At 37.3% G+C, this 27,441-nt stretch overlaps 1 protein-coding gene across 2 annotated transcripts in view; it reads left to right on the forward strand.

Annotated features, from left to right (window-relative positions):
- Positions 1-2,345: 2,345 nt before the first annotated feature.
- The window catches only part of PRMT9 (protein arginine methyltransferase 9), a 39,099-nt gene continuing 14,003 nt past the window's right edge, over positions 2,346-27,441 (forward strand). The window contains exons 1-9 of one of the 2 annotated variants that reach the window (XM_059175825.1): positions 2,346-2,798; positions 5,074-5,222; positions 9,293-9,529; positions 10,080-10,247; positions 12,945-13,047; positions 15,456-15,562; positions 20,983-21,175; positions 22,757-22,940; positions 26,652-27,366. In XM_059175825.1, the coding sequence (XP_059031808.1) occupies positions 2,610-2,798; positions 5,074-5,222; positions 9,293-9,529; positions 10,080-10,247; positions 12,945-13,047; positions 15,456-15,562; positions 20,983-21,175; positions 22,757-22,940; positions 26,652-27,366 (2,045 nt within the window). In that variant the 5' untranslated portion in view covers positions 2,346-2,609. Of the gene's footprint in view, positions 2,799-5,073; positions 5,223-9,292; positions 9,530-10,079; positions 10,248-12,944; positions 13,048-15,455; positions 15,563-20,982; positions 21,176-22,756; positions 22,941-26,651; positions 27,367-27,441 lie in introns of those variants that run through there. The other variant, XM_059175834.1, reaches the window with a different exon arrangement.

Here is a 27,441-nt window from a genome sequence, read left to right on the forward strand (position 1 = left end):
TGCATCTCTTAGAGCCTATATTGGTAATCTATGTCCACATTAAGCTTCATGAAGTTTAGGTGTTTGAGGGATGTAAGTTATCTCAATAAACCAACAGAGCAAAATAACAAAACAAAGTAAAACAAGACAGGAGAAATCTTGCCACTGTAGAATGGGAAAGGATGCCCTGGACTACAAGATAAGCTGTGAAGTGAAGTAATTCAGCTGAATCAAGGACTCACAGAGGTGACTAGAATGGTGACCTCTAAGTGATTCCGCATTAACCCAAATTCTCTGCAGAGAAAGTCTGGGTCTATTTCACTGTCTCTGCATTCTGAAGGAGAAGCTAGCGGATTACTTTAGACTATTAAATGATATGAGTTGTGTACATTTCTGATCAAGTGCTTGAAGGTGTTAGTGACCTAATTTTTATTTTAATAAGCCAGGTAAATTTTAAATAACTCTAGATAATAGTAACAATGCCTAGCATTAAATATATCTTATATATAAAATGCTTTTATACAACTCATTATCTCATTTGATGATTGTTAACAAATTTTGGTCCAAAGTAGGAAGTACAGCTTTGTTAAGCTTTTTTTTTTACAAATAATGCTTCTTAAGGAAAATTGGATGGGCAGAAAAGGTCAAGTTTGAACTAGAATGCTTTTTTTTTTTTTTTTTTTTTTTTAAATTTTTAAGTTCAGTGATCTTTTCCTGCTCTACTGCATTCTAATGTGGGTCCCTGCAGGTTTCGGGGACTAGCATTTCAGTCTTGTTAGGGAAATATATAGTTACATCCTAAATTGTTTAGTACAAAAAGTAGCAAATCAGAAGGGGAGAGAAATAAGGACCTCAATGGTTGGGGAAATCTACAAAACTTGGTAGTATGATCGGTACTTTCCATTAAAAATTTTTTTTAGTCCTTACTTTGAGCTAGACTCTGCTAGGGGCAAAGGTTACAAAAATGGTTAAGAATAGTTACTGTATTTGAGGGACTTTCTAAGAGAGCAGGCTACAATCTAGTGACCAGGACTCCGAAAAATAGATTAGGAACGACTTTGGTAGGTGCTCAGAGGAAGGGTGGTTCAGATAATCAGATCAATAGAGAAGGCAGAGACTTGGAGGAGCCCCCAACGTGTTAGTTCGCTATGCAGATGCTCTACTTGTTGTTTTTTGCTCAGTAAAAATGAGACAAAAATGACTGCTTTCAAGGGTAATTCCCAAGCTCATCCCCTTTAAAGTTTTGAATCCATCTCTTAAGGGCCACACTTGAAGGTAGAAAAACTTTCTCTATGTATTAATATAATCACTGTACAGCGGTGATACACCCAACAGTGAAATAGACCCTAAACTCGTTTTAAAATAACTCATGGAACGTGGGTTTGAGCCACGCCTCGGCCACCAACCGGCTGTGTGACACTGCGCAAGTAACTTCTCAGGGTGTCCTCGTCTCCGTCTTTAAGATTGTGATTTAGGGGCGCCTGGGTGGCTCAGTCGGTTAAAGCCTCTGCCTTCGGCTCAGGTCATGATCTCAGGATCCTGGGATCGAGCCCCGCATCGGGCTCTCTGCTCAGCCAGGAGTCGGCTTCCTCCTGTCTCTCTGCCTGCCTCTCTGCCTACTTGTGATCTCTCTGTCAAATAAATAAATAGATAAAATCTTAAAAAAAAAAAAAAAAAGAGGGGTGCCTGGGTGGCTCAGTGGATTAAGCCGCTGCCTTCAGCTCAGGTCATGATCTCAGGGTCCTGGGATCGAGTCCTGCATGGGGCTCTCTGCTCAGCAGGGAGCCTGCTTCCCTCTCTCTCTCTCTCTCTGCCTGCCTCTCCATCTACTTGTGATCTCTCTTTGTCAAATAAATAAATAAAATCTTAAAAAAAAAAAAAAGATTGTGATTTAAAGGCCCACCTCATGGGGTTTTGTGAGGGTGATTTAAAATCATGCCTGTGAAAGCCTTTGCTCTAGCACCTCTGAGGTACGTTTGTTGTCTCGGGGTTCTTTGCAGTCTTGCCATTTTGAGATTTGATGAATCAGGACCCAAAGGTCTTAAGCATCACCGGAAACGCCTGACCTTCCTCCTCGTAGCCACTCAGATCCCTCACGGTTAGGTGCTGCTTCGCGTTGACTGGGTCTGCATTGTGAGGTCTAGCAGTCGAAATCACACAGTTCTGGCCCACACGAAAGAAAAAGTTCGGTTTCAGTGCGGAATAAGAGGGAGAGAAGGAGGAGGGAAGGGGAGAAGAAGGCGAGAGTAGCACAGAGGATCAGCGAAGGCACGCTTCGCGCACGCGCACTGGCCGCCCTACGCCACGCTTCCTGCGGGAGGGGAAGGACCGCGACGTGCCCACGTCGGGCGCACTGACGCTCGCTTGGCGTGCGCCGGCGGCCGGTGTCGTTAGTTGCGGGGTTGGGAGTCGCGGTCTGTGGAGCCGGCCTGGCCGGGGGGAGGCGGGGCTTCTGTTTGGCGGAGGTGGGGGTGCACGGACGCAGCCGAGGCATAACTTTCCTGTACCCGCTCTCGCGCTCTTTTTAAGTCCCTTGGAAGTGTGGCCATCGGGACAGTTTTGTCGTACCGTTTAGCCAAACATCTTCCCTTTGGTTATACAAGCGCAGGTTTCAGGGCGGTAGCTCTGGCATGCCGAACTCGCGGCCCAGGCCCCGTCGGGGTGCCCGGAGTGGCGGCGGGGCAGCCGGGCGGGAGGAGCTGGTGTCGCGGTCCTTACAGAGCGCAGAGCACTGCCTGGGCGCCCAGGACTTCGGCACCGCCTATGCTCACTACCTCCTCGTCCTCAGCCTGGCGCCGGAGCTGAAAGACGACGTGAAGGTGAGGAGGAGGTCCCTTCTTAAACTTGCTGGCAGATCTGTGTTCTTCACGTAAAATAAGTTGGGGGAGGTGGGTGGCTGAGATGGGTGGCAAGTTGTTGCTATTAATATTTACTGTTCCTGCTTGACTTCTCTTTTATTCAGGCCCGCAGTCAGCCCATCAGAAAATCCTGTCGGCTCCATCTTTGAAATATATCCAGAATCTGACCACTTGTCACCACCTTTTCCCCTTACTACCTTGGTTAAAGCCTCAGTCATTGGTTGGCTAGGCTTTCCCGCGTAGGCTGTCCCAACACAGCCTGCCTGAGCATTTCATAACAAGTCAAACGATGTCACTTCTCGTTTTCAAAACTTCCATTTTAATATAAAGGCTGTATTGCAAATAAGGCCGCAAGGGATCTTCTCCCTCCTCGTGTGTCTAATTCTAGTATCCCTGCCTCAGGACCTTTGCCCCGGGCCCAGCTGTGTGCAAGAGTGTTATGGGTATCTGCAGTTGAATAAAGTTTGGAAGTAGCCTAAAGTTATCATTTGATGATGCATTCTTTAACCTTCAACTACTGGATTGTGATGGTTATTGTTTAAATGCTGAAAAAATCTTCAGGTTATATTAGAATCCAACTTAAATGATTTCACTTAATTTTGCATTCAGTTTTCAGCCTCAAGCTACTTGCTTTATTTCGCCCAGCGTTTCTCAACATTAGCCTTACTGACTTTGTTGATGGCGTGATTCTTTTTCTGGACAGCTGGCCTGTGCATTGTAGAATGTTTAGCAACATTGTTGATTTCCTCTACCTACTAGATGTCAGTAATGTCTAGATATTTGTGGTTAACATAAATTTATTGTAAATTTCACGAGCAGCTGGCCCCAAGAAGGAGAAGGTGCTATGTTGAGATACAGTTTGCTCTTATAGGTAGGCAGTAGTAGAATCAACCCAAGTGGTGGTTTCTTTCTTTGTTCCTCCTTTGTCAAACAGTGAGAATACCTTTTTTATAATTGTTTAGTGCACATCAAAAGTATATCTAAAGCCTGTATTTGAATGCCTCATGTTTGGTAGGGTTCAGAAACCACTTTTGTTTCCTGCAGAACAAAGGCATTATTCTTCGTGTAGGCTTTAGAAAAAGATCTCTTTAGTCTTATTTTTCACTACTCACTCTATTCCCCATGCCCACACTTCAGCCACACCAAGCTGGTTACCAGTAGATTTCCTGATCCAGTTCATATCATCTGTGCTTTTTAGCCCCTGATACTCTAGACTCTTCTTGCATATCCTTCTCTCTAGTAAACTACATCAGAATTCAGTTACGAGTATCAACTCTTCTGTAAATCTCTGAGGATGATGTAAAATGTGCTCACCATAAAACTGGCATGACTAAAGCCTTCCCTCTTTCTATGGTGTTGTGATGTGGAGAATAGCTGGAGGAGGTGAGATTGGAGCTGGGGACAGTGGGAATGCTGTTACTGTGGTCCAACAAGTATTAGAAGGCCCAGACTATGTTTTAACAGTGGGAATGGAGAGACGGTGACAGACTTAAAGATGTTTGAAACTAACTGCATTGGAGTTAAGGTAGTGTTAAATAAGATGACTCAGTGGTTTGAGATTGGGTAGTATCTTAACCTTATATCCTGTGTGAGAGGAATATAATAGGTTCACTTTAGAGCATTTTGAATTTTTAAAAATTGCGTGTTTAATTTCTCCCAGCAAGTCTTCTGTGAGGACTGGAACAGGATTTATGTTGTTCATTGCTGTGTTTTAGCTCCAGTTCTTTGCATACTGATTGTTCAGGAAATACTTGAGTTGAGCTGAATTTGAGATGGATGAGGGTACAGTTCCTTGTTGAGATGACTGATGGAAAGTTATGTTTGTGAGTCAGGTTCAAAAGAGGAGAGAGTCTTGATTGGAGATGTAGATGTTGCTTCATCCTTCAATGCATGGGTGATAGTTATTGCATTGGATGGGTGAGAAAGGAGAAGGCAGCCAAAAACAACTCCTAAAACATAGGAGCCCACAAAAGAGAGGTAGGTGGAGAATGTGATATGATAGCTAAGAATGGAGAGAGTTTAGAGTGGTCATACTCTCTACTTCTGCATGTTATTGCTACATAGGTGGTAAAATTCATTTATGCATTTGTTTATTTGGCAAGTTGTCTACTAAAACTAAATAAAATTTAAAGTAATCAGTTAATAGTAGTTAAGTTCTGTTCTCTGTGGAATCATCAGATGCTGTATGTTCTTCATTTATGCTATTGACTAAATTACTGTTTTCTCTTTCAAATAGGAAACTTTTCAGTATACACTGTTTAGGTGGGCTGAAGAACTCGATTCTCTCAGTCGAACACAAGACTTACTTGGTTGTTATGAACAAGCTTTGGAACTGTTTCCTGATGATGAAGTGATTTGTAATAGTATGGGGGAGCATCTCTTCAGGTCTGTAGTGATTTTAGTATTACTTGTTAAGAATTACTCTGTATCAGTCTTGATCAGGGATAAATCACATAGTAATTTGAAAAGGAAAGTTTAATATAAAGAATTATTAACTATGACCAGGGATCAGAGTACTGAAGGATTGGCCAGTAAGAAGTAGAGAGAACTCAAAAGAATATAAGAATAGCAAATATAATATGTAATAACAGATTAATTTTAGTGTTATATTTGTGCTACATAATAGCCATTGCCCCAAGAGTTCCCCTCCCTGGGCTAAGATCGGGACCTTGTTGGAGAGGACCAAGGTGTATGTTGCAGGATGGCTGTGAAGTAAGTCACTCTGGTACCTTGCCAGGGAACTTGTGAATCTCTTCTCTGGATCTGGCTGGAAACTTGCCATTAGAAATTCTGTCCATTCTCCATAAAAACTATAGAACTAGGAAAACATGAAAACACCCAGTTTTTGTTTTGGATTTGTTTTATTAAATTTGGTTTTACTTTGTACAAATTATCAGGAGGCTTCTTGTAAGAAACAGCATGCTAATGTCCTGTTCTATATAGTGAGATCATTTTACATGTTCCAGCAATTGTCCTCTAGTATTACTGCTTTGTTCATCCAATCATATTGAGTTTTATTCAATAAAAGTTCTGTAAAGGAAGTATCTTTATCAAAATGTATTAGTCTCAGGGATGTAGCTATATACAGTTTAATAGTCTTAATCAGCATGACTTGAAGAATGAAATAAGTACTCATTTAAGAGACAAATATTTGACAATTCCTAATTGTAGAGTATAATAATAACTGGGAATATGAGGCAGATTTTTCAACTGAGGCTTGTTTGCTCACACTAACAGCTAACCTGATCCTGATACACAGATTCCATCTCTACTAATTAGCAATTACTTGTCCTTTAAATGAAATTTAGCTTAAGAAGATTTTTAAATAACTTGTCACATTAGTTAAAAGTATACATTTTAATTTCAAAATTTTCTTTAGTTCTTCAGTCCATATAAGGGAAGTTAGTCTACAGGATTCAGTTATATTTCCAGATAATAGGCAGGTAATGATCATAACATTTTAAAACTAATGTTTAGGATCAATTCAACAGAAAATTGGAGCTCTGTACTTTTGATGGATCATAATTTGGTTACCTATTGTTTTAAGATATTAGTCTGAGCAGTTACCAATTACTGAGACAATGCTTGTTTGCTTTAGGAAATGTAATTATGCAAAATAATTGAGAATTCAGAACTTGTAAAAGTGTGAATGTGGCTTTTGCGATATAGTTTGTCTTTGTTCTTTACAACAGTGGTTCTTACCTTTTGTCCTTTCTACTTCCCTCATCAAAAACAGTGGGTCACTCACTCTGCACTAAGAGAATCACGGCTCCAGGAGAAAAAAATTTCTTGAGTAAACGATAGCTTTCCTTTCTTCCTTCCTTCTATTTGTGAAATACAATATGTGTCTGGAAAGTCTCAACTTTACAACCTTGTCCAATAGTCCAGTAGCATCAGATTTAAACAAAACATTCAAGTTGCTAATTGGGAAGATATTTCTTCTAAATAAAAAAAGGGTGGTTTTATAGTTTGTTGATACTGACACACGTGTTGGGTCTATCAATATCAGATAGACTTTAATTGAGTGTACCATATATCTTTCAGATTAACATTATGGTTTAAGAAAACTGAATGATGGGGCACCTGGGTGACTAAGTCATTAAGTGTCTGCCTTGGCTCAGATCCTGAGCTTGAGCCCCACATTGGGCTCCATGCTCAACAAGAAGCCTACTTCTATCTCTCCTACTCCCCCTGCTTGTGTTCCCTTTCTCGTTGTGTTTGTCTCTGTCAAAGAAATAAATCTTAAAAAAAAAACAAACCTGAATGATATTTTAAGAATCAAATGACAGATGCTGGCGAGGATGCGGAGAAAGGGGAACCCTCCTACACTGTTGGTGGGAATGCAAGCTGGTGCAGCCACTCTGGAAAACAGCATGGAGGTTCCTCAAAATGTTGAAAATAGAACTGCCCTATGACCCAGCAATTGCACTATTGGGTATTTACCCTAAAGATACAAATGTAGTGATCCAAAGGGACACATGCACCCGAATGTTTATAGCAGCAATGTCCACAATAGCCAAACTATGGAAAGAACCTAGATGTCCATCAACAGATGAATGGATCAAGAAGATGTGGTATATATACACAATGGAATACTATGCAGCCATCAAAAGAAATGAAATCTTGCCATTTGCAACAACATGGATGGAACTAGAGCGTATCATGCTTAGCGAAATAAGTCAAGCAGAGAAAGACAACTATCATATGATCTCCCTGATATGAGGAAGTGGTGATGCAACATGGAGGCTTAAGTGGGTAGAAGAATAAATGAAACAAGATGGGATTGGGAGGGAGACAAACCATACGTGACTCTTAATCTCACAAAACAAACTGAGGGTTGCCGGGGGGAGGGGGTTGGGGAGAAGGGGGTGGGATTATGGACATTGGGGAGGGTATGTGATTTGGTGAGTGCTGTGAAGTGTGTAAACCTGGTGATTCACAGACCTGGGGATAAAAATATATGTATATAAAAAATATATGTTTATAAAAAATAAAAAATAAAAAAAAAAAAAAAAAAAAAAAGAATCAAACTTAAGGGAAGCACAAACCCCAGGAAATTATTAGGGGCAGATTTGGCATTGATTCAGCAGATTGTTGATATTTAAACATTCTAAAATACCCATTGCTAGTTTTGTCTCACTGCGTAGTGATTGTGTAAAATGTGTTTTATATTGTATTTTGTGTAGTGTCAGTTGTAGAATAAGATAACCTGTCTTCAATATACTTAAAAATAACAGATACTAACCATAAACATTTTTATTTTAATCTTAAACATGAGTGCCAGTCATTTGACATACGGCCATTACCTTTTGTTAGAGTGTAGTTCCTTGTTTGAAGTTCCAGAATGTTTGTTTGTTTGTTTGTTTTACATAAACCATATATTGAATGAATAGTCTCATTTTCAAATGCTTAAAAGTTCTCACGAAGAAATGTGAGCGTAAAAGGGTTTTACTAGCCCATGTCTCTTCAATTTGTGGACTACACACTGGGGCAGGTCCACAGATTATCAGTCAGCGACAGGTAAGTATAGTAATTGAGCATAAGTGTTTAGAAATGTATATAGCACTTTGATACTGCTTTAAATCCAAGCATGTGATCAGGGAACTCACTTGTGAAAGAAGATGGTGGACCAGTTAGGGTGCTGCTGAAATCTGGTGGGTGAGTTGCATGCTAATCACATGCAATAGAACTGTATTGGTCTACAAATATTTATGTAATCTAAAAAGGGGGAGATGGATTCTTTACTACAGAAAGTTCCAGAAGCCCTATTCTAGATAGTTCAGTAGTTTTCCCGCTTTTATTGTTGATTTGCTCACATCTAATTCAGTTGGAACTTTTGGATGACTCGCCTTTGATTTTTATCAAAGCATTTAGCTTCATGTCCTCAGAAACAGTGGCTCTCTCTTTGCAGTTATGTTTATTTTCTGTCATATATATTTATTATATTTATATAATATATATTTTATATACTTACATATTAAATATGTTTAATTGAAATATTTAATTATATGTAATTATAATAACAAGTATAACTGATAAAAACTGGTCTGGCTCTTGATAATTCACTCAGTTGCTGTGAGAGAAGGTATACAGTCACACCCCGTCCTAGCTTTAGGCATCAGTATGTTTTACACAGGAATGATTTTTAGAAAGCACTGGTTTTCTAGTGAGTTAGTTAAATGCAAGATGACTCGGGGAGCTTCTACTATATTTTAGTACAATAGTAATTTATAGTCAGTTTCCTAGAATGCATAAATACGATAAGCGTTCAGAAAGGAAAAAAAAATGATCAAAGATTATCATCCTTACAAAAGACTTCTCATAAATGATGGTGCTTGTAATGAGTAGGATTTGGGGTGCTGGAGTGATTCTTACGCCTGATAAGTGGCATGAACAAAGGCACAGTAATTGATATCATAATAACCGAACATTTTGTCTGTCATTTTTTACTGTAGAATGGGCTTTAGAGATGAAGCAGCTGGCTATTTTCATAAAGCAGTAAAACTAAACCCTGAATTCAATGATGCAAAGGAGAATTTTTATCGTGTTGCAAACTGGTTGGTGGAACGCTGGCACTTTATCATGCTTAATGACACCAAAAGGAATACAGTTTATAATGCAGCAATCCAAAATGCAGTTTCCTTGGGGTCCCAGAGTGTTTTGGACATTGGAGCAGGAACTGGAATACTAAGGTTTGTTGTAATTGTGTTTTAATTATATGCATACACACACACACACACAGACACACTAAGGTAAATTAAAGCTTTTTACCAAATATGGAAAATTTAACAGTGGAATTTAAAAATAGAGTTCAATTTATTTCTCATAATCTTATGACTATTCATGTAAACTACTATTATTGTTTTTTTCACTGTAACTACTTTATCAAGCACTGGACACAACCAATAAGAATTTGGGGTTACTATTGAAATTTTGAACAATGCCTTTTAAGAGTACTTTTTGCATTAATATTGTGTTTGAGTCTAATTGTCTAAGTTAAAGCCTGTCGACATTTTTCATCTCAATTATGTCTTCTTAAAAACATGAGTGTCATGATTTATTGTATGATTTGTTTCTTGATAAGAATACTGGTTCATTTTTTTTTTTTAATGTGGAATGAATAATGGTTGTGTTAGTTAAAGAATAAAAGGAAAAAAGCATGTCTAAGCCTAATAATTACACTAAAATTGAAAAGCTGCAGTGGATTATTTTTTCTTGATGGAACACTTTTACCCCTTGCAGCATGTTTGCTAAAAAAGCTGGAGCACGCTCAGTATATGCTTGTGAGTTATCCAAGACCATGTATGAACTTGCCTGTGATGTAGTGGCAGCAAACAAGATGGAAGCAGGAATCAAACTCTTACATATGAAGTCACTTGATATAGAAATTCCAAAACACATTCCTGAAAGGTATTATATAATTTTTATGTAATATAATTTTATTTTTATAATTTTTAAAAAAATTAAGATGTTTCTGTTTAGAGCTTCTAGCCCAAATAAAAATTCTAAAATCCTTATATTGTAAAGATAGGAATATGGGATCATTTAGCATAAGATGGATTTTCCAAAGTCATATTCTTGATAAAAAATATTTAGAGAGATCTTGGGAAAAAAACTTGTGCTAAGGTATTTACTAAATATACTTGACCTTTAGCAAGTTACTTTTCTTCTGTTAATTTTAGTATTCTGGTTGTGAAAATGGATACTATCTCTTGTGTGGTCAACTATTTTAAAATTTTGGTTAAAAATAATACAAGAGTAGATCTGGCTTGATGGACTTATCATATTTTGTGTTAACCTTGGCTAAAATGAAAGCCGTCAAAGTATTTTGGCCTGGCTCCTTCAAATGCTTTTTTTCATAGGCCTTGGATTTTTAGTATATCATCTCACTTTAATCATTATTGCAAGGGTGATGGAATTTTAGAGCTGGAATGGATTTACAAATCATCTGGTCCAACACTATCATTTTTGAGACAGTTTTCTTTTCTTTTTTTTTTTTTTTCTAAAGATTTATTTGACAGACAGAGATCACAAGTAGGCAGAGAGGCAGGCAGAGGTGGGGGGAGGGAAGCAGGTACCCTGATGAGCAGAGATCCCAATACGGGGCTCGATCCCAGGATTATGAGATCATGACCTGAGCCGAAGGCAGAGGCTTAACCCACTGAGCCACCCAGGTGCCCCTCTTTTTTTTTTTTTTTTGGTAATTTGACAGACAGAGATCACAAGTAGGCAGAGAGGCAGGCAGAGAGAGGTGGGGGTGGGGGGAGTATTGAAAGAGGACTTTTATACTCTGTTGTCATTTGGACTGTGATTTTTAAAAGTCTTCTTCCATATGTATAATAATATTTGTTTACTTAATAATTACACTTTCCAATGGACTTAGCATTGATTTTTATGGAAGAAGTCTTATTAACTTGTTGAAGCAGAGAGACACATTTTGTAGAAATAAACAGTGTCCTGAATTATCGTAATCCACTCAGGCTACCATTACAAAATAACCATAGACTAGATAGCTTAAACAACAAACATTTACTTTTTCACAGTTCTGGAAGCTAGAAGTCCATGATCAAGGGTGCTGGCAAATTTGGTTTCTGGTGAGAGCTCTCTTCCTAGCTTACAGAGAGTTGCATTCCTGCCCTTTCCTCTGTACATGTGAGGAGAAAGAGAGATCACCTGTGTCTTTTCCACTCTATAAGGATACCAGTTCTGTCACATTGGGGCCCTACCCTTATGACTTCATTTAACTTTAATTTTAATCTCCTAAAGACCGTAGCTCCAAATGTAGTCACTTGGGAGTTAGGGCTTCAATTTATGAATTTTGGTGGCATGAATCAGTTACCTTAATTTAACCTTCATTTCTTTCACAGATAGTGTTATAGAAGGACCTGTGGGTTTTGAATTAGGAGATAGGGATTCCAATACTAACTCTGTTTTAATTTATTTTGACCTTGAGCAAATCTAGAGATTTCAAGATACTAGATTAGATGATTGAGATACCTTCCACGTTTTAAATGTATGCAACCATCGATACTGAAAATTTTTTGTAATTAAATAGTATTGGGTTTAGGCACTTTGAGGGATACCAAAGTTTCTTTTTCTTTCTTTCTTTCTTTTTTAAAAAAGATTTTATTTATTTATTTGACAGAGGTCACAAGTAGGCAGAGAGGCAGGCAGAGAGAGAAGGGGAAGCAGGCTCCCTGTGGAGCAGAGAGCCTGATGCGGGGCTCGATCCCAGGACTCTAGGATCATGACCTGAGCCGAAGGCAGAGGCTTTAACCCACTGAGCCACCCAGGTGCCCCATACCAAAGTTGTTTCTGTCCTCAAGGCACCTATTACCTAGAGAGGAAGATAAAGAATATTCATGAAACTTTTCTTTATCTTTTAATTACATAAATAAATGTTATTGGCAGTAAGTGCTAAAGAAGTTCAGAGAAGGGAGAAAGTATTTTTATGTGTCTTTGGGTGAAATTTTCTAGAAAGAATGGTCAGAAGATCCCAATTCTGTGGACTTAAACTTTTGTGAAAACTCACAGGGAGTAGGTAAAGCAAAAGAAGCAACAAGAGAGCTACAATGAATGTGTAAGAGGTAAACATGGATAATGAAGGGAGAGAAAGGATTTTGAGAGGGAGGTCTTCTCAGGTCCATTACATGTTATTTGTAGATTAAGGAAAATTATAACTGAGAAAGATTACTCATCTTTATAAGTAGGGGAGCTGTTTACGATAGAGAATATTTTTATAGAGTGTTGGGGATAAAAATCCATTTACTCACCAAGAAAAAGGGGACTGGTAAAGATAATGGGTATGAAGTACTCTTAAGAATTTAGGCAGTGAAAGAATCATCTGAAGAGGCCCCAGGGTCATGTGAAGGTTGTATGTCTCCCTGCCCCCAGAGGGTGCCAGTGGAGAACAGAGGAGCCTGTGGAACAGTAGAGTCAAGTTCCTTAAGATCTGAGGGTAAATACTAAAAAAGTAAAATGTAGTAGAACATTTTATATGTGAACTGTTTCTATAATATATTTTTCCTTTGTTCTCTCAGCTTTGACATCTTTACTTAAATAGCATGATATTTTACTTACATATATCTTTAAAAAATCGTTCTATAGAGTGTCCCTAGTTGTAACAGAAACTGTCGATGCAGGTTTATTTGGAGAAGGAATTGTGGAGAGTTTGATTCATGCATGGGAGCATTTACTTTTGCAGCCAAAGGTAAGCAGCATGAAAACACTTAAATTTGATTAAGAACTCATTATTTCAGTAGGTATTTATTGAGCCCCTTTGTGTACTGTTAAGCAGTATAAAATACATTCTCCTATCAAGGTTTATACTATATAGTTGGGAAGAAATCCATGCAAAAACTAGTTTAATCATGTAATGTAATATATACTTGTGTACCTCCATGGGGGTAGATAGGCCATAAAAAGACTCCAGGAAGGAATTCATAGTAATTGAGGCTACACTGTGGGACAACTATTGTGGAATTCTTGAGTAGGATTGAGAAAGGGAAGTACTTTCAGTCTCAGTAGCCCTCACTGCTTGGATTTTTGGCAAACTATCAAAGGGGAGTGTAGCAATAACTGATTTGGTGTGGTTTTAAGGTACCAATTGATTAGACAGGACTAACTCTTAAAATTGCCTGTGTTTTGCAATGAATTTCTCTAAGGTGGCCCATGAGTTATAGATTTAGTTTTTATAATATGTAATGTGAATGAAAGTCTTTTAACATGTCATGAGAATTTACTATTTACAGAAAGTGATTTGAATTTAAAATACCTAATTAAAGGCTGAAAAGAAGAGCAGTTGGTCTTTCAAATAGGTAGTAGTGATTTTGGTTTCTCAGTTAGTCATACCCAACAGTTTTTGTTGTGTATAGATTTATAGCTACCCTCCTCTTCCTATTTGTTGAAAAAAACATGTATACATATATACATATACAAACACACATATATAGCAATGAAAGTGAAATAAATCTTTAAAATAAAATTAGTATTAACATGGCATCACATTCATTGTTTTTCATTTTTTAAATTTACTATGTTTTTATTTAAGTATACTGAACGTACAGTGTTATATTAGTTTCAGGTGTACAGCATACTAATTCAGCAGTTCTGTACATTACTCAGCGTTCATCACAATAAGTGTACTCTTAATCCCTGTCACCTATTTCACCCATCCCCCTATCCACCTCCTTCCTCGTAACCATCAGTTTGTTCTCTCCATTTAAGTGGTTTTTTTGTTTATCTCTGTTTTGTTGATGTTTATTTCTTTCTTAAATTCCACATATGAGTGAAATCATATGGTGTTTCTCTTTCTCGGACTTATTTCACTTAGCATTATGTCCTCTAGATCCATCTGTATACTTGCTAATGGCAAAATTTCATTCTCTTTTATGGCTGAGTAATATTCAAGCTTTTTATTGAGGTATGACTGACATACAACATTATAGTAGTTTCAGGTATAGAATGTAATGATTTAAAATTTGTATATCTTGTGAAATGATCTCCACAATAAGGCTAGTAAACAAAAGAAGCTTTTCAATTTCAATTTTTTTTAAGATTTCATTTTTAAGCAATGTGGGGCTCGAACTCACAACCCTGAGATCAAAAATTGCATGCTTTACCAACTAAGCCAGCTAGGCATCCCCCAAAGAAACGTTTTAATTAAAAAAATTTTTTTTATAAGATTTTGTTTATTTTATTTTAGGAGGGGGAAGTGAGCAGGGGGAGTGGCAGAGGGAGAAGGAGAGAGAGAATGTCAGGGAGACTCAGCTCAGCGTGGAGCCCAGTGTGGGGCTCTGTCTCATGACCCTGAGGTCATGACCTGAGCTGAAACCAAGAGTCAGACATGTAACCCACGGAACCACCAGGTGCCCCATAAGAAACTTCTTAAAGATTTTGGGGCACCTGGGTGGCTCAGTGGGTTAAAGCCTCTGCCTTTGGCTCAGATCATAATTCTAGGGTCCTGGGGCTCTCTGCCTGGCGGGGAGCATGCTTCCTCCTCTCTCTGCCTGCTTCTCTGCCTACTTGTGATCTCCGTCTGTCAAATAAATAAAAAAAATCTTAAAAAAAGATTTTATTTATTCACTTATTTATTTGAGTGGCAGGGATAGCATGTGCAAATAGGGGGAGGCGCAGAGGGAGGAGAGGATTGTGTGGAGTCTGACACAGGGCTTGATGTCATGATCCTGCAATCATGACCTGAGCTAAAACCAAGAGTCAGATGCTTAACTCAGATGTCTCCACCAAAAAAACCTTATTTATTTATTCATTTTTATTTTATTTTATTTTTTTAAAGATTTTATTTATTTGTTCGACAGAGAAGAGGAAAGCACAGGCCAGGGGAGCAGCAGGCAGAGGGAGAAGCAGGTCCCAGCTGAGCAGGGAGCCCAGTTAGGGGCTCAATACCAGGAGACCCAAGCTGAAGACAGTTGCTTAACCAAATGAATCACCCAGGCACTCCTAAAAAAACTTCTGAAAGAAAAAAGTACCTTAACTTGTTTATCCTTACCTGTTGATTTTAAAGTTTTTTTTCTTAATAATTTTCTTTCTCATAATCATGCACACATATTTTTACATACATGAATATAACTGAATATAATTTTTATTGTTATATTTTAGAGCAGAGGTGAACATGGTAATTGTGAAAAGTATGGGAAAGTTATACCAGCAAGTGCTGTCATATTTGGGATGGCAGTAGAATGTGCAGAGATAAGAAGACATCATAGGTAAGTGGTTACTTAAATAGTAAATACTAGAAAACATTAATTTTAAAGAGTAAACTGTACTTGAAAGTTTATTTAGTGAATATTTATTTGGATGAGAATTTGTAGTTTTGTGACCTTTAAATTCATGATGTGTGTTCTAGTCTTAATTCCCTGTTTACCTTTTTCTTACTTTCCTTTAAAGTGTAACTCTAGGGATGCCTGCATGGCTCAGTTGGTTAAGCATCTGCCTTCTTCTCAGGTCATGATCCCAGGGTCCTGAGATTGAGCCCCACTCCACAGGGAGCCTGCTTCTCCTTCTGTTTGCTGCTCCCCCTGCTTGTGCACACATGCTTGCTCACTCTCAAAAAAATAAAGTAGAACTCTAGAACTAAAACCAGCTTTTAGTTTCTTAGTGGAAAATTAATTTTGATACAACTTAGTATTTTTTTATTTGTGGTAGATTAAAGAGGCCCCCTTCAATAACTTAATAGTAGTAAAGGTAACATATAAATATTTTAAGACATAGTGATGAGTAAAAGAAGAAAATAAAAATTATCCTAAACTCTTCACTGTTAGATAGCTACTTCTCATCTTTGTTGTATACTCTTCCTTACTTTTCTGTACATGTTACAGGGTGATAAGGAAGTAAAATAGTTATTGGTAGGGCATAGGGCACCAACCAGACAGTCAGTGGCCTTAATGAATAGATTGGCTGAATTAGTGTGCTGGTTGAGTGTCTGTTCTGTGTAAGTAAAGGTGTGTGTATATCAATTTAATTTTGTTTCAGAAGTTTCATTGAGTATGTTTGCTTTTTCTTTGTGAGCCTCTTCATGTTAATAGATATGCTTCGTGATTTTTTAAAATCAATTTCCTTTCGTTCTGAGTTTAGAATTTTTAGGTGCTTCTACTGTTTTCATATAAGAACAAGGGTAAATATCTTCGTACTTAGAACTTGTCTTTATTATTTTCTTGGGATAAATTTCTTAATAAAGAATTGAGTTACATAAAATCTTATTTAAAAAAATTTTTTTAAAAAGATTTTACTTATTTGACAGAGAGAAATCACAAATAGAGAGGCAGGCAGAGCGGGGGTGGGTGGGTGGGTGCAGGCTCCCTGCTGAGCAGAGAGCCTGATGTGGGGCTCGATCCCAGGACCCTGAGATCATGACCTGAGCCAAAGGCAGTGGCTTAACCCACTGAGCCACCCAGGCACCCCAAGTTACATAAAATCTTAAAAAAAAAAAAAGAATTGAGTTAAAAGTTATGTATATTTTTCAGTTTATGGAGACACATTGCTGAGTTGCCCACCAGAAAAGCTAGGTTGTGTGTTGCTGAGATTTCTTGCTATAACATGATTCTAAATTCTTTGCCATGAATAGTTTCTCTTTATATTTTATAGTTAAGTCACTAAAATTGTTTGCCTAAGTCAAATAGAAATTGACTGGTGTCTACTATTTTGAAAAAGGATCCCTTTATCATTGATTCATTTACGTAGCAAATAAGGGTCTGACTATACAACAGAAGCACCAGCAGTTTTTGTAAACATAAAAATGCCACACATTTTGTTTGAGTAGGTCTGGGTGGGTGAGACTGGTATTTATTTTTCATGAAGCTCAGTGCTGAAAGATAAAGAGGTGAGTGCTACCATTTTATCTGGTAGAAACAATTTTTTTTTTAGGATTTTATTTATTTATTCATCTGAGAGCAAGAGAGAGCGTCAAAGTGAGTACAAGTGGTGGTGGGGGGCAGAGAGAGAGGGAAACGGAATCCCAAGCAGACTTCACACTGAGAGTAGAGCTCATTGTGGGCTCTGTTCCATGGCCCTGAGATCATGAACTGAGCTGAAACCAAGAGTTGGATGGTCAACCAGCTTAGGCACCTAGGCAACCCTGGTAGAAACAATTTTAACTACTGTTATAAAAATCACTGTTTGGAACCTAAGTAATTGAATCTTATGCTTATTTGAACAAGCAAATTTTTTAAGAATAGCCAAGAAAAGTGAGAAATTTGCCTTATTAGATACAAACCTCTAGAAATAAAAAACACTGATGTAGAAATTGAAAAACTGATCAGTGGAACAAAATAAATACAGATCTTGGGGGGGTACCTGGGTGGCTCAGTGGGTTAAGCCTCTGCCTTTGGCTCAGGTCATGATCTCAGGGTCCTGGGATTGAGCCCCGCATCGGGCTCTCTGCTCAGCAGGGAGCCTGCTTCCTCCTCTCTCTCTGCCTGCCTCTCTGCCTACTTGTGATCTCTGTCAAATAAATAAATAAAATCTTTAAATAAATACAGACCTTGGAATTTATAGGAATTTAGTAATGATACAGATGTGGTATTTCAGATCAGCAGAGAAAGGATGAATGGAGATAGAGATATTTTTCATATAGGGAAAAACATTAGGTTCTTACTTTAATTCAAGATGAATTAAATATCTGGGACGCCTGGGTGGCTCAGTTGGTTAAGCAGCTGCCTTCAGCTCAGGTCATGATCCCAGCGCCCTGGGATCGAGTCCCACATCAGGTTCCTTGCTCAGCAGGGAGCCTGCTTCTCCCTCTGCCTCTGCTTGCCATTCTGTCTGCCTGTGCTTGCTCTCTCCCCCTCTCTCTCTCTGATAAATAAATAAAATCTTTAAAAAAAAAAAAAGATGAATTAAATATCTAAGTGTAGAAAATTCATTGAGTGATGAAGGCTTTCCAAAGGAAAACATAGGATAGAGTCTCAAAGCCATAGAAGAGTGACAAATTTGACCACTTTAAAAAAATTTTAATATATCTCGTGAAAGCATGTGTAAATAAAGTTAAAAGACAGTTGGCAGGCTGAGATAAAAACTTGGACTTTTACAACAAAGCATTAATATAATTAAAATTGTGAATCAGAGAAATGGAAATTAAGTCAATATGACATTTTTTTGAATAATTATATTAGCATTAAAAATGATAATATCCTGTTTTCTCACAGGTATGGGGAAAACGTATACACTGTTAATATAACATTTTAGTAGCTCTATTTGGCATTATCTAAGAAAACTAAAGATCTGTATAGTCCTTGACCTAGTATTTCCACTTCTGGTAAGCTGCCCTGATAAACATACTTACATGTGTGTACAGAGATGTGTGTACAGGGGTGCTTAATGTAATGCTGTAATTGGGGAAAAAACTATCTAAAGGTTTATTAATAAGAAAATATTTCAATAATTTTTATTATTATTATTTTTTTATTTTATTTTTATTTTTTTTTATCAATAATTTTTGATAAAACATTTGCCTAGTACAGTACTATGCAAATGTCATAAAGAATTATTTAAGGTACATATACAGACATGGAAAAAGTTCATGATACACTATTAAGTGAAGAAGACAAGGTATAACCATAGGATCAGTGAGCATACCTGATACTAGGTCTTGGTTTCTAAATTCCATTCCTTGCCAAAGGGAACTATAGCTCCTTGGATAAATGGCTGCTTCCAGGATTAGGGTAGGACAGATTCAAGATGACTCTGAAACATTTTGCATTGGAAATTAAGGAAGTACTAAAAAAAAATTATAGGCCATTAAAAGGACATAAAAGCATGTTTGGAAGAGTCTCCCACTGGCCAAATCTGAGAGAATTTAAGCACCAAATATATATATACATAAGGGCATTTACAAATTAAAGCCCATTGAATAAAATAGAATCCTTAAGTTCCTACTTATAATAAATAGATTAATAAATTCATAAATGGGGACAAAAGGACAGTTATTTGCAGCAGGAGAATGTTGACTAATAATAAAACAAATGTTGCAAAATTATTGTTTGCAATCCCCATGTAAAGATGGGAGCAAAAATTATGAATGGATCAAATCAAAGGGGGGAAATTTAATGAAGGTCAAGATATTTTAAGTTTAAAAGTATCTTCTCACAAATAATTTGTTACAAAAGGAAAAATGTTGATTACACAGGGAAAAAAGCACATAGCATGTTAACCAAGTGATCAAAATTAACAATACCAGTAAGATTCTTCTAAATCTGATACTTTGAGGATATATCACTTATATAATATTACACCCAAAATGTATATAACATATACATAATTATGAAAAAAACCTCTCTCTTTGCTGTTCCGCCTGCAGAGGGAAGGGGAGGAGCAGACTCCTTGCTAAGCAGGGAGCCCAATGTGGGGCTCGATCCCAGGACCCTGAGATCATGAGCCGAAGGCAGACACTTAACTGACTGAGCCACTCAGGTGTCCCTGGAGTATTTATTTCTCATAAAATGGTGTGGCTAAAATGTACATGAAATGGTTTTTTTTTTTTTCCCAGTGTAGATTTTAATTGACATCAGAACACTGTTAAAACAAGTGCATAAACCATAAATTCATGATTTCATGAATTTTCATGACATTGATACACTTGTGTAACCAATGATCAGATCAAGATCCAGAACACCACCACCCCAGAAGGTCCCCAGGAAGAAACCCCTTCCAGTTACGGGTTCCCTGTCCCCCATTAGAGTAGCCACTATCCTGACTTCTGACACCATAGATTATTTTGACTGTTTTGAATTTCGTACAAGTGGGATCATACAGAGTAAGTTTTTTTGTGCCTGACTTCTTTTTTTCAACATCCCTGTTCACAGGTGTATAGTTTGCGCTTTCTCATTCATGTATAGTATACCAGTGGATGAATATACCCAAACTTTTGCTTTTACTGATGATGGATATTTAGGTGATATCTAGTTCCTTGATTATTGGAAATAGTACATCTGTAAGCATTCTTGAGCATTCTTTTGGTGATTGTGTGTATGAATTTTTGTTGGCTTATTCCCAGAAGTAGGAAAGCCAAATACCTTGAGGTTCCTATATTAGGAGTGAATCTAGAATGGTTATGTTCAGCTTAAGTAGGTACTGTGAAAAGTCCTCCAAAGTGATCTTACTAATTTTATACTCCTGCCAATAGTGTATGAGATGGTATCATCACCAACTCTTGGTATTGACTTTTTCCCAGTTCTAGTGGTTGTGTAGGTGTTAACTTCATTTCCCTGGTGACTAATGCATGCTTATTGGCAATATGTTCTTTTGTGAAGTGTCCGTTTACGTCTTTTGCCCATTTTTTCTTAAGCTGTAGACATTTGAAGGTTTATTTTGGATATGAGCCCTTTTTTGAATAGATGTTTTATAAATTGCTTCTACTCAATGTGCCTTTGTACTTTTTTAAAGCTGAGTAGCTTTTGATGAAAAGAGTTTTTAAATTTTATTATAGACCTATTTGTCATTTGTTTTGCTTTATAGTTAGTGATTGTATATGTAATTGTGTTTAAACTTCTGTCAGTAAAGTGACTTCATTTTTATGTTTATTTTTTCTGGATTCAGTATTAGATGGTGTTACTTGATTCTATAACAAAAAACAAAACAAAGAAAAGAAAACATCTTTCTCCCTTCCCCTTCTCATTTTCCCTTCTACCAGGGTGGGTACTAAGAATGTTGCTGGGATCTGTTTACCAACAAACGTGAAATTTCAGAGTCCAGCTTGTTCTTCTGTAGATACTGAAGAGACAGTTGAACCATATACAACTGAAAAGATGAGTCGAGTTCCTGGCGGGTATTTGGCTTTGACAGAGTGCTTTGAAATTATGAGAGTAGATTTCAACAATCTTCAGGTAAAAAAAAAAAAAAAGAAAAGAAAAAGTTCACTTATAATTTTTGAGCATTAAATTTCAAGCATTCTTTAAAGTAATACATAGGACAGTCTTATTTTATGAATTTACATGGGATTCTACTTACTACATATAAGGAAAATGATTTAATTATAATCAGTATTTTCTCCTGAAATTATGTACTTATTTTAAATACATAGGAAAAAAAAATCCCTAAGGTTTGTTGGGAATGTATAATGTGACAGGTGCTTTCACATGTGTTCTTAGATGGTTTTTACAACAGTGTTGCAACTATAATTATAGTTAAGATTATCCTTGTGCTATATAGGTGAGGGAATTGTTTCTTACATTAATTTTCCCCAAATTATGCAGGTGTGAATGCAAGAGTTATAACCTAGAGCTTTCTGACTTTCTCAATGTCATGCTGCCATTTTAGCTTAACCGTATTCCTTGAATAGAACAGTAACCCAGATCTCTAGATTGTATCTGTATCAGGGTGATCACCCAAATCAGTTGCCCAGAAATGAGAGGTTCCCAAGACATGGGACTTTCAGTTTTAGACTCGGACAGTCTTGGGCAAACCAGGACAAGTTGGTCCCTATGTCTCTATCTGTGTATGTATTGGTGGGTGGTGGGCAGATGTGCTGCATAAAGAAAATGCCCAAGGAAATTGAGAACGGTTACACAGAGTCCTTCCTTCTCTGAAGGTATTAAGGTTAGATGAGATGTGTCTGGGGACAGAAGACTTTGTGAGGGCCATTATAGCCTGTGATCTTTACAATTCATAAATTTAATATAATTTAATCCCCTAGTAATTGTTACTAGGTTCTTCTTAAGGTGGTTTGGAGCTGTATTAACACTTTGACATTACTTACTGAAGCTGAGCTTCAAGACCATTTCATTTCTGATGTAACTGTTACAGTAGGGAACAATATAGTTATAGTTGCTAAATACTCCAAAGCTGTTGTTTTCTTATTTTGAGCTTTTCTTATGTTAATTTTTCTTTGCCACAGTTTAAAAGAAAACAACACTTTAGTTAGGCTTTAATTTGGAAGTAGTATTTACTTGTTTAACACTTTCAAGTAATAAAGAAGAAAAGAAACAGTGTATGTCTTCCTTTTTAAAATCTAGGTCCTATTTTCCCCAGACCACGAGTTTGAGGTACATATTTTCAGACCTGCTTTTCTATTCTTCTAAACACACACACACACACGCACACTTTTTAAAAATAAAATCCCTGTTTGTTTGCCACTTGCTGCCTTCATTCAACAGTACATCATGAACTTCTTTCTTTTTCCTTTTTTTTTCTTGTCATGGACTTCTTTCTACATCAGTATTATGTATCTGCCTCATTGTTTTTAATAGTTACACAGTATTCTACAATGATAGATGGGAGCTTTTCATCCAGTATGCCTCAAGTGGCTATGGGTGTATAAGGATATTTATTGATTTTCCTAAGGATGCTGGGCAGATGTGAGAATTTTACAGAAATGGAAAGTGGTATGATATTGGTGATATGATATATACATATTAAATATATATTAAATATATAAAATGTTTTCATTCCTTTTGTATTTTTGTCAGGAATTAAAAAGTCTTGCAACTAAGAAACCTGGTAAAATTGGTATTCCTGTTATTAAAGAAGGCATACTAGATGCTGTTGTGGTTTGGTTTGTACTCCAGCTTGATGATGAACATAGTTTATCCACAAGTCCTAATGAGGAAACATGTTGGGAACAAGCTGTCTACCCTGCACATGACCTTGCAGGTATATCTTATCTAATTGTTGTTTGTTTGCTTTTTAAAATCTTGTTGCTTTAGTCCTGTAAGCATTTGAATTAGTGTAAAAAAATTTACTTTGAATAAGAAATTTCCAGTCAAGGGAGATTGGTTAAATTTTTTAGAACTTACTTTTTATTGTTTTGAAAAAGATTTTATTTATGTGGGAGAGAAGAGAGCATTCAGGCTTGAGCAGGGGCAGGGATAGAGGGAGAAGCAAGCTCCCTGCTGAGCAGGGAGCCCATGCAGGGCTCAATCCCAGGACATTGTGATCATGATGGATCATAGCGGAAGACAGCTGCTTAACAGGTTTGAGCCACCCAGGTGCCCCAGAACTTTTTTTTTTTAAAAAGTAGTTTTAAATAATTAATACATGTTTTAAGAAGAGAAATTAAAATGTAATTGCTGTATACCACTCAAAAATACCTATCATTGGGGTCCTGGGGTGGTTCAGTTGGTTGAGTATCCGACTCTCAATTTTGGCTGGGGTCATGGTCTCGGGTCCTGAGATTGAACCCTGTGTAGCGCTCTGTGCTTAGCAGGAAGTCGACTTGGGATTCTCTCCTTCTCCTCTCCCATTGCTCGTATGCATGTTTTCTCAAATAAATAAATAAATCTTTTAAAAGTGTGATTTCTTTAGCTCAGATTACTCTGGTTATCCGTAGATAAGAGAAATGCTAGTCTGTTTGTTATAGAACAGTGAAAAAGTACTAGGGTAGGAGTTCTTGCTGCTTGTAGAATCTGTGGAGCCCCAGGTGATAAAAGTACGTGCGAGTGCGCACGCACACACACACACAGAGAACAAAATTTTGCAGTTTTAGAGGGTTTATAAATTCATAGACTTCCCTAGAGAAGTCTGTTAAAGATATTTTTTGTATAGAATTTTTTTTACCAGCAGTATGGTGGATTTCAATATAGTTTACATAAGTTGTATTACATAGAAAAATTCTACCTTTTTAAAGTGGGGGCAGGTAATAAGTTTCTATTTTTGTGTAGTTTTCCTAGTCAAGGATCTAATTTGGCAAGATCGTTACATCTTGGAATGAGTATAGTTTTGTGGCTAGTATGGTGTTTTTGGAGCCAATCAGGTAGACTTGGATTCAGGTCTTGGCACTGCTGCTTACCGACTTCCTGGCTGACTTGCTGACTATGTCTGAGAGCTTTTATTATTTGATATACAAAAATAGGATGATGCTGCCTACCTTGCAGGATTGTTGTAGGGATTTTAAGAAATAATGGACAAGCATGCCTGGGTAGCTCAGTCAGTTAAGTGTCTGCCTTTGGCTCAGGTCATGATCCCAGAGTCCTGGGATCGAGCCCCAAGTTGGGCTACCTGCTCAGAGGGGAGCCTGCTTCTCCCTCTCCCTTTGCCCCTCCCCCTGCTTGTGTTTCCTCTCTCACTGTCTCTCTGTCAATTAAATAAATAAAATCTTTTAAAAAAAAAAAGTGTCTGCCTTCGGCTCTGGTCATGATCCTGGGGTCCTGGCATTGAGTCTGGCATTGGGCTTCTTGCCTGGCAGGGAGTCTGCTTCTCACACTGCCTGCCGCTCTACCGGCTTGTGATCTTTCTTTCTCTGTGACAATAAATAAATAAAATGTATCTTTAAAAAAAAAAATAATGGACGTAAAATGCATATCAGCCACATAGCAACTGGTACTCAGTTAGTAGCATTTTTTATTTGAGTTTATTAAAAATTTAATTCCAGTATAGTATATGGTACTATACTAGTTTCAGATAATCATTGTAATAATTGAGTAATTCTCTACATTACTCAGTGTTCATCATAAATACACTCTTAATCCTCTTCTCCTGTTTCACCCATCCATCTGCCCCCGCCCTTGGTAACCACCAGTTTGTTCTGTATAGTTGAGTCTGTTTTTTCATTTGTCTCTTTCTTTGTTCATTTATTTTTCTTAAATTCCACATATGAATGTACTATGGTATTTGTCCGTTTCTGACTGACTTATTTCACTTAGCATTATGCTCTCTAGATCCATCCATTGTTGCAAGTGCAAGATTTCATTCTTTTTTATGGCTGAGTAATATTCTATCTATATACCACATCTTTTGGAAACATTTTTAAAGTTCCAGTTAACATACAGTGTATTTATTAGTTTCAGGTGTACAATATAGTGATTCAGTACTTCCATATACCACTGCTCATCACTTGCTCATCACAGCAAGTGCACTCCTTAATCCCCATATCCCCATCACCTGTTTAACTCATCCCCACATCCTCCCTTCTATACCACATCTTCTCTATCCATTCGTCTATCATTGGACACTTGGGCTGTTTCTGTACCTTGGTGATTGTAAATAAGGCTGCTATGAACGTAGGCATTAGTGTTGAATTAGTGTTTCCATATTCTTTTTGGTATTCATTTTCATTATTCATTCTCATATTCCACTACCCAGTAGTGGAATTACTGGGTCCTATGGTAATTACGGTAGTTGTGTTTTTGATTTATTGAGGAACTTCCATACTATTTTCCACAGTACTCCCACCAACAGTGCATAAGGGTTCCTTTGTCTCTACATTGTTGCCTACACTTCTTGTTTCTTGTGTTTTTGGTTTTAGCCATTCTGACAGGTTTGAGGTTATACCTCATTGTGGTTTTGATTTGTATTTCCATGATGATGAGTGATTTTGATCATCTTTTCATGTGTTATTTTTTATTCTTTCTAATAGTTAGAAATGGGCTTTCTGCCTTTGGATGGGCTTTCTTCTTTTAATCTTTCCTAGGGAAAGGACATTTTATTTTTTATCTATTTAAGTTTATTTATTTTTAAAAAGATTTTATTTATTTATTTGACAGGGAGAGATCACAAGTAGGCAGAGAGGCAGGCAGAGAGAGAGAGAGGGGGAAATGGGCTCCCTGCTGAGCAGAGAGCCCAATGTGGGGGCTCAGTCCCAGGACACTGAGATCATGACCTGAGCCAAAGGCAGAGGCTTAACCCACTGAGCCACCCAGGCACCCCGGGAAAGGACATTTTAAATGTGTAAACAAGAATAACCTATATTTGCAACTGGTTCTAAAGCTGATAAGGAATTGTGATTATACATTTACATTTAAATTTTTACCGAGTTTGAAAGCTCACGGATAAGAGCATGATATAGTCTTTATTGTAGGACTTAATCCTTCCTTATATTATCAAATTCTTAAACATTCAAGTGTCTAAATATTTATAGTTAGAAATATATTCTATTAAATCCTGCCTTGTTCTTCTGGAAATTTCTTAGAGAAAAGAATATCCCTTTAAGCTAAGGTGAGGGTTTGATTATTGACCCCTTTCATTTATCTTTGTTATTGTTGGCTTCATTACTGAAGAAGATTAAGAGTCCCCTGGAACCCTTCCCCCACCCCCTAATATGGAGATGATGATAGCTAGTGATTGCACTAAAAGCGCTGTAGTACTACTGGTTGGAGTCTAATAGTAGAGATCTTGAATCTAATCTTTCTGTTATGCTATAAGTTAATTGTCTTCAAATTTAAGTTTTTGGCTAAGAAAGCTGGAGCGATTTTTCCTGGTTTTTGTAGGAAATGAATGAATTAATTCACTTAATTCTATTAAATCAATAGATGTAATCTTTCCTATAGTGATTTCAGAATAGGGGAGGGTGGGGGAGTTTGTATGATCCTCAGACTTATAAATATATTCATCAATTACAATTGTTTTCTTTCTTACTATTTTATGGAGACTACCGGATAAAACGTGGGGACCATGTGATGATGGAAGTGTCTTGTCAAGATTGTTACTTAAGAATCCAGAATATCAGTGTTTTTGGTCCAGAATGTGAATTGGATACTGGAAAAAATTTTACCAAAAATAAAGACTTGCTCACGTTAGGAAGTGAGGCTGAACTCTGTAGTGCCCTGGCTAACCTTCAGACCAGTAAACCAGATTCTGTGGAGCAGACATGTGTATTGGAATCCACAGAAATTGCTTTGCTTAATAACAGCGTCTATCATGAAGGCTTTAAGATGGCAATGAAAAAAGTATTGTCTTCATTGACTCCAGAGAAACTGTGTCAGGCCATGGATACTCAGTGTCAGAATGAGATGAGCTGTGGAAGTGAAGAGAGTAATTCTCAAGAGATTGTTCCTGAACCTTTCTATGTGTTAGATGTGTCTGAAGGCTTCTCTATTCTGCCCATAATTGCTGGCACACTTGGGCAGGTTAAACCTTACAGTTCTATGGAAAAAGAACAGCATCGTATCACTATGGACCTCATATCTGAAGCCAATCACTTTCCTAAAGAAACACTTGAGTTTTGGTTAAGGCATGTGGAAGATGAATCTTCTGTGTTGCAAAGGCCAAAATCAGACAAGTTGTGGAGTATAATCATATTGGATGTCATTGAGCCATCTGGGCTCATTCAGCAGGAAATAATGGAAAAAGCAGCAATATCCAGGTAAAACACAAAATATAATTTTTGGTTTTTGAGCTTAAATTCATGTAAATTCTTTTATTCTTTAATGGCGTAGTT

This window comes from Mustela lutreola, chromosome 1, assembly GCF_030435805.1.
Source record: "Mustela lutreola isolate mMusLut2 chromosome 1, mMusLut2.pri, whole genome shotgun sequence".
Lineage (NCBI taxonomy): Eukaryota > Metazoa > Chordata > Mammalia > Carnivora > Mustelidae > Mustela > Mustela lutreola.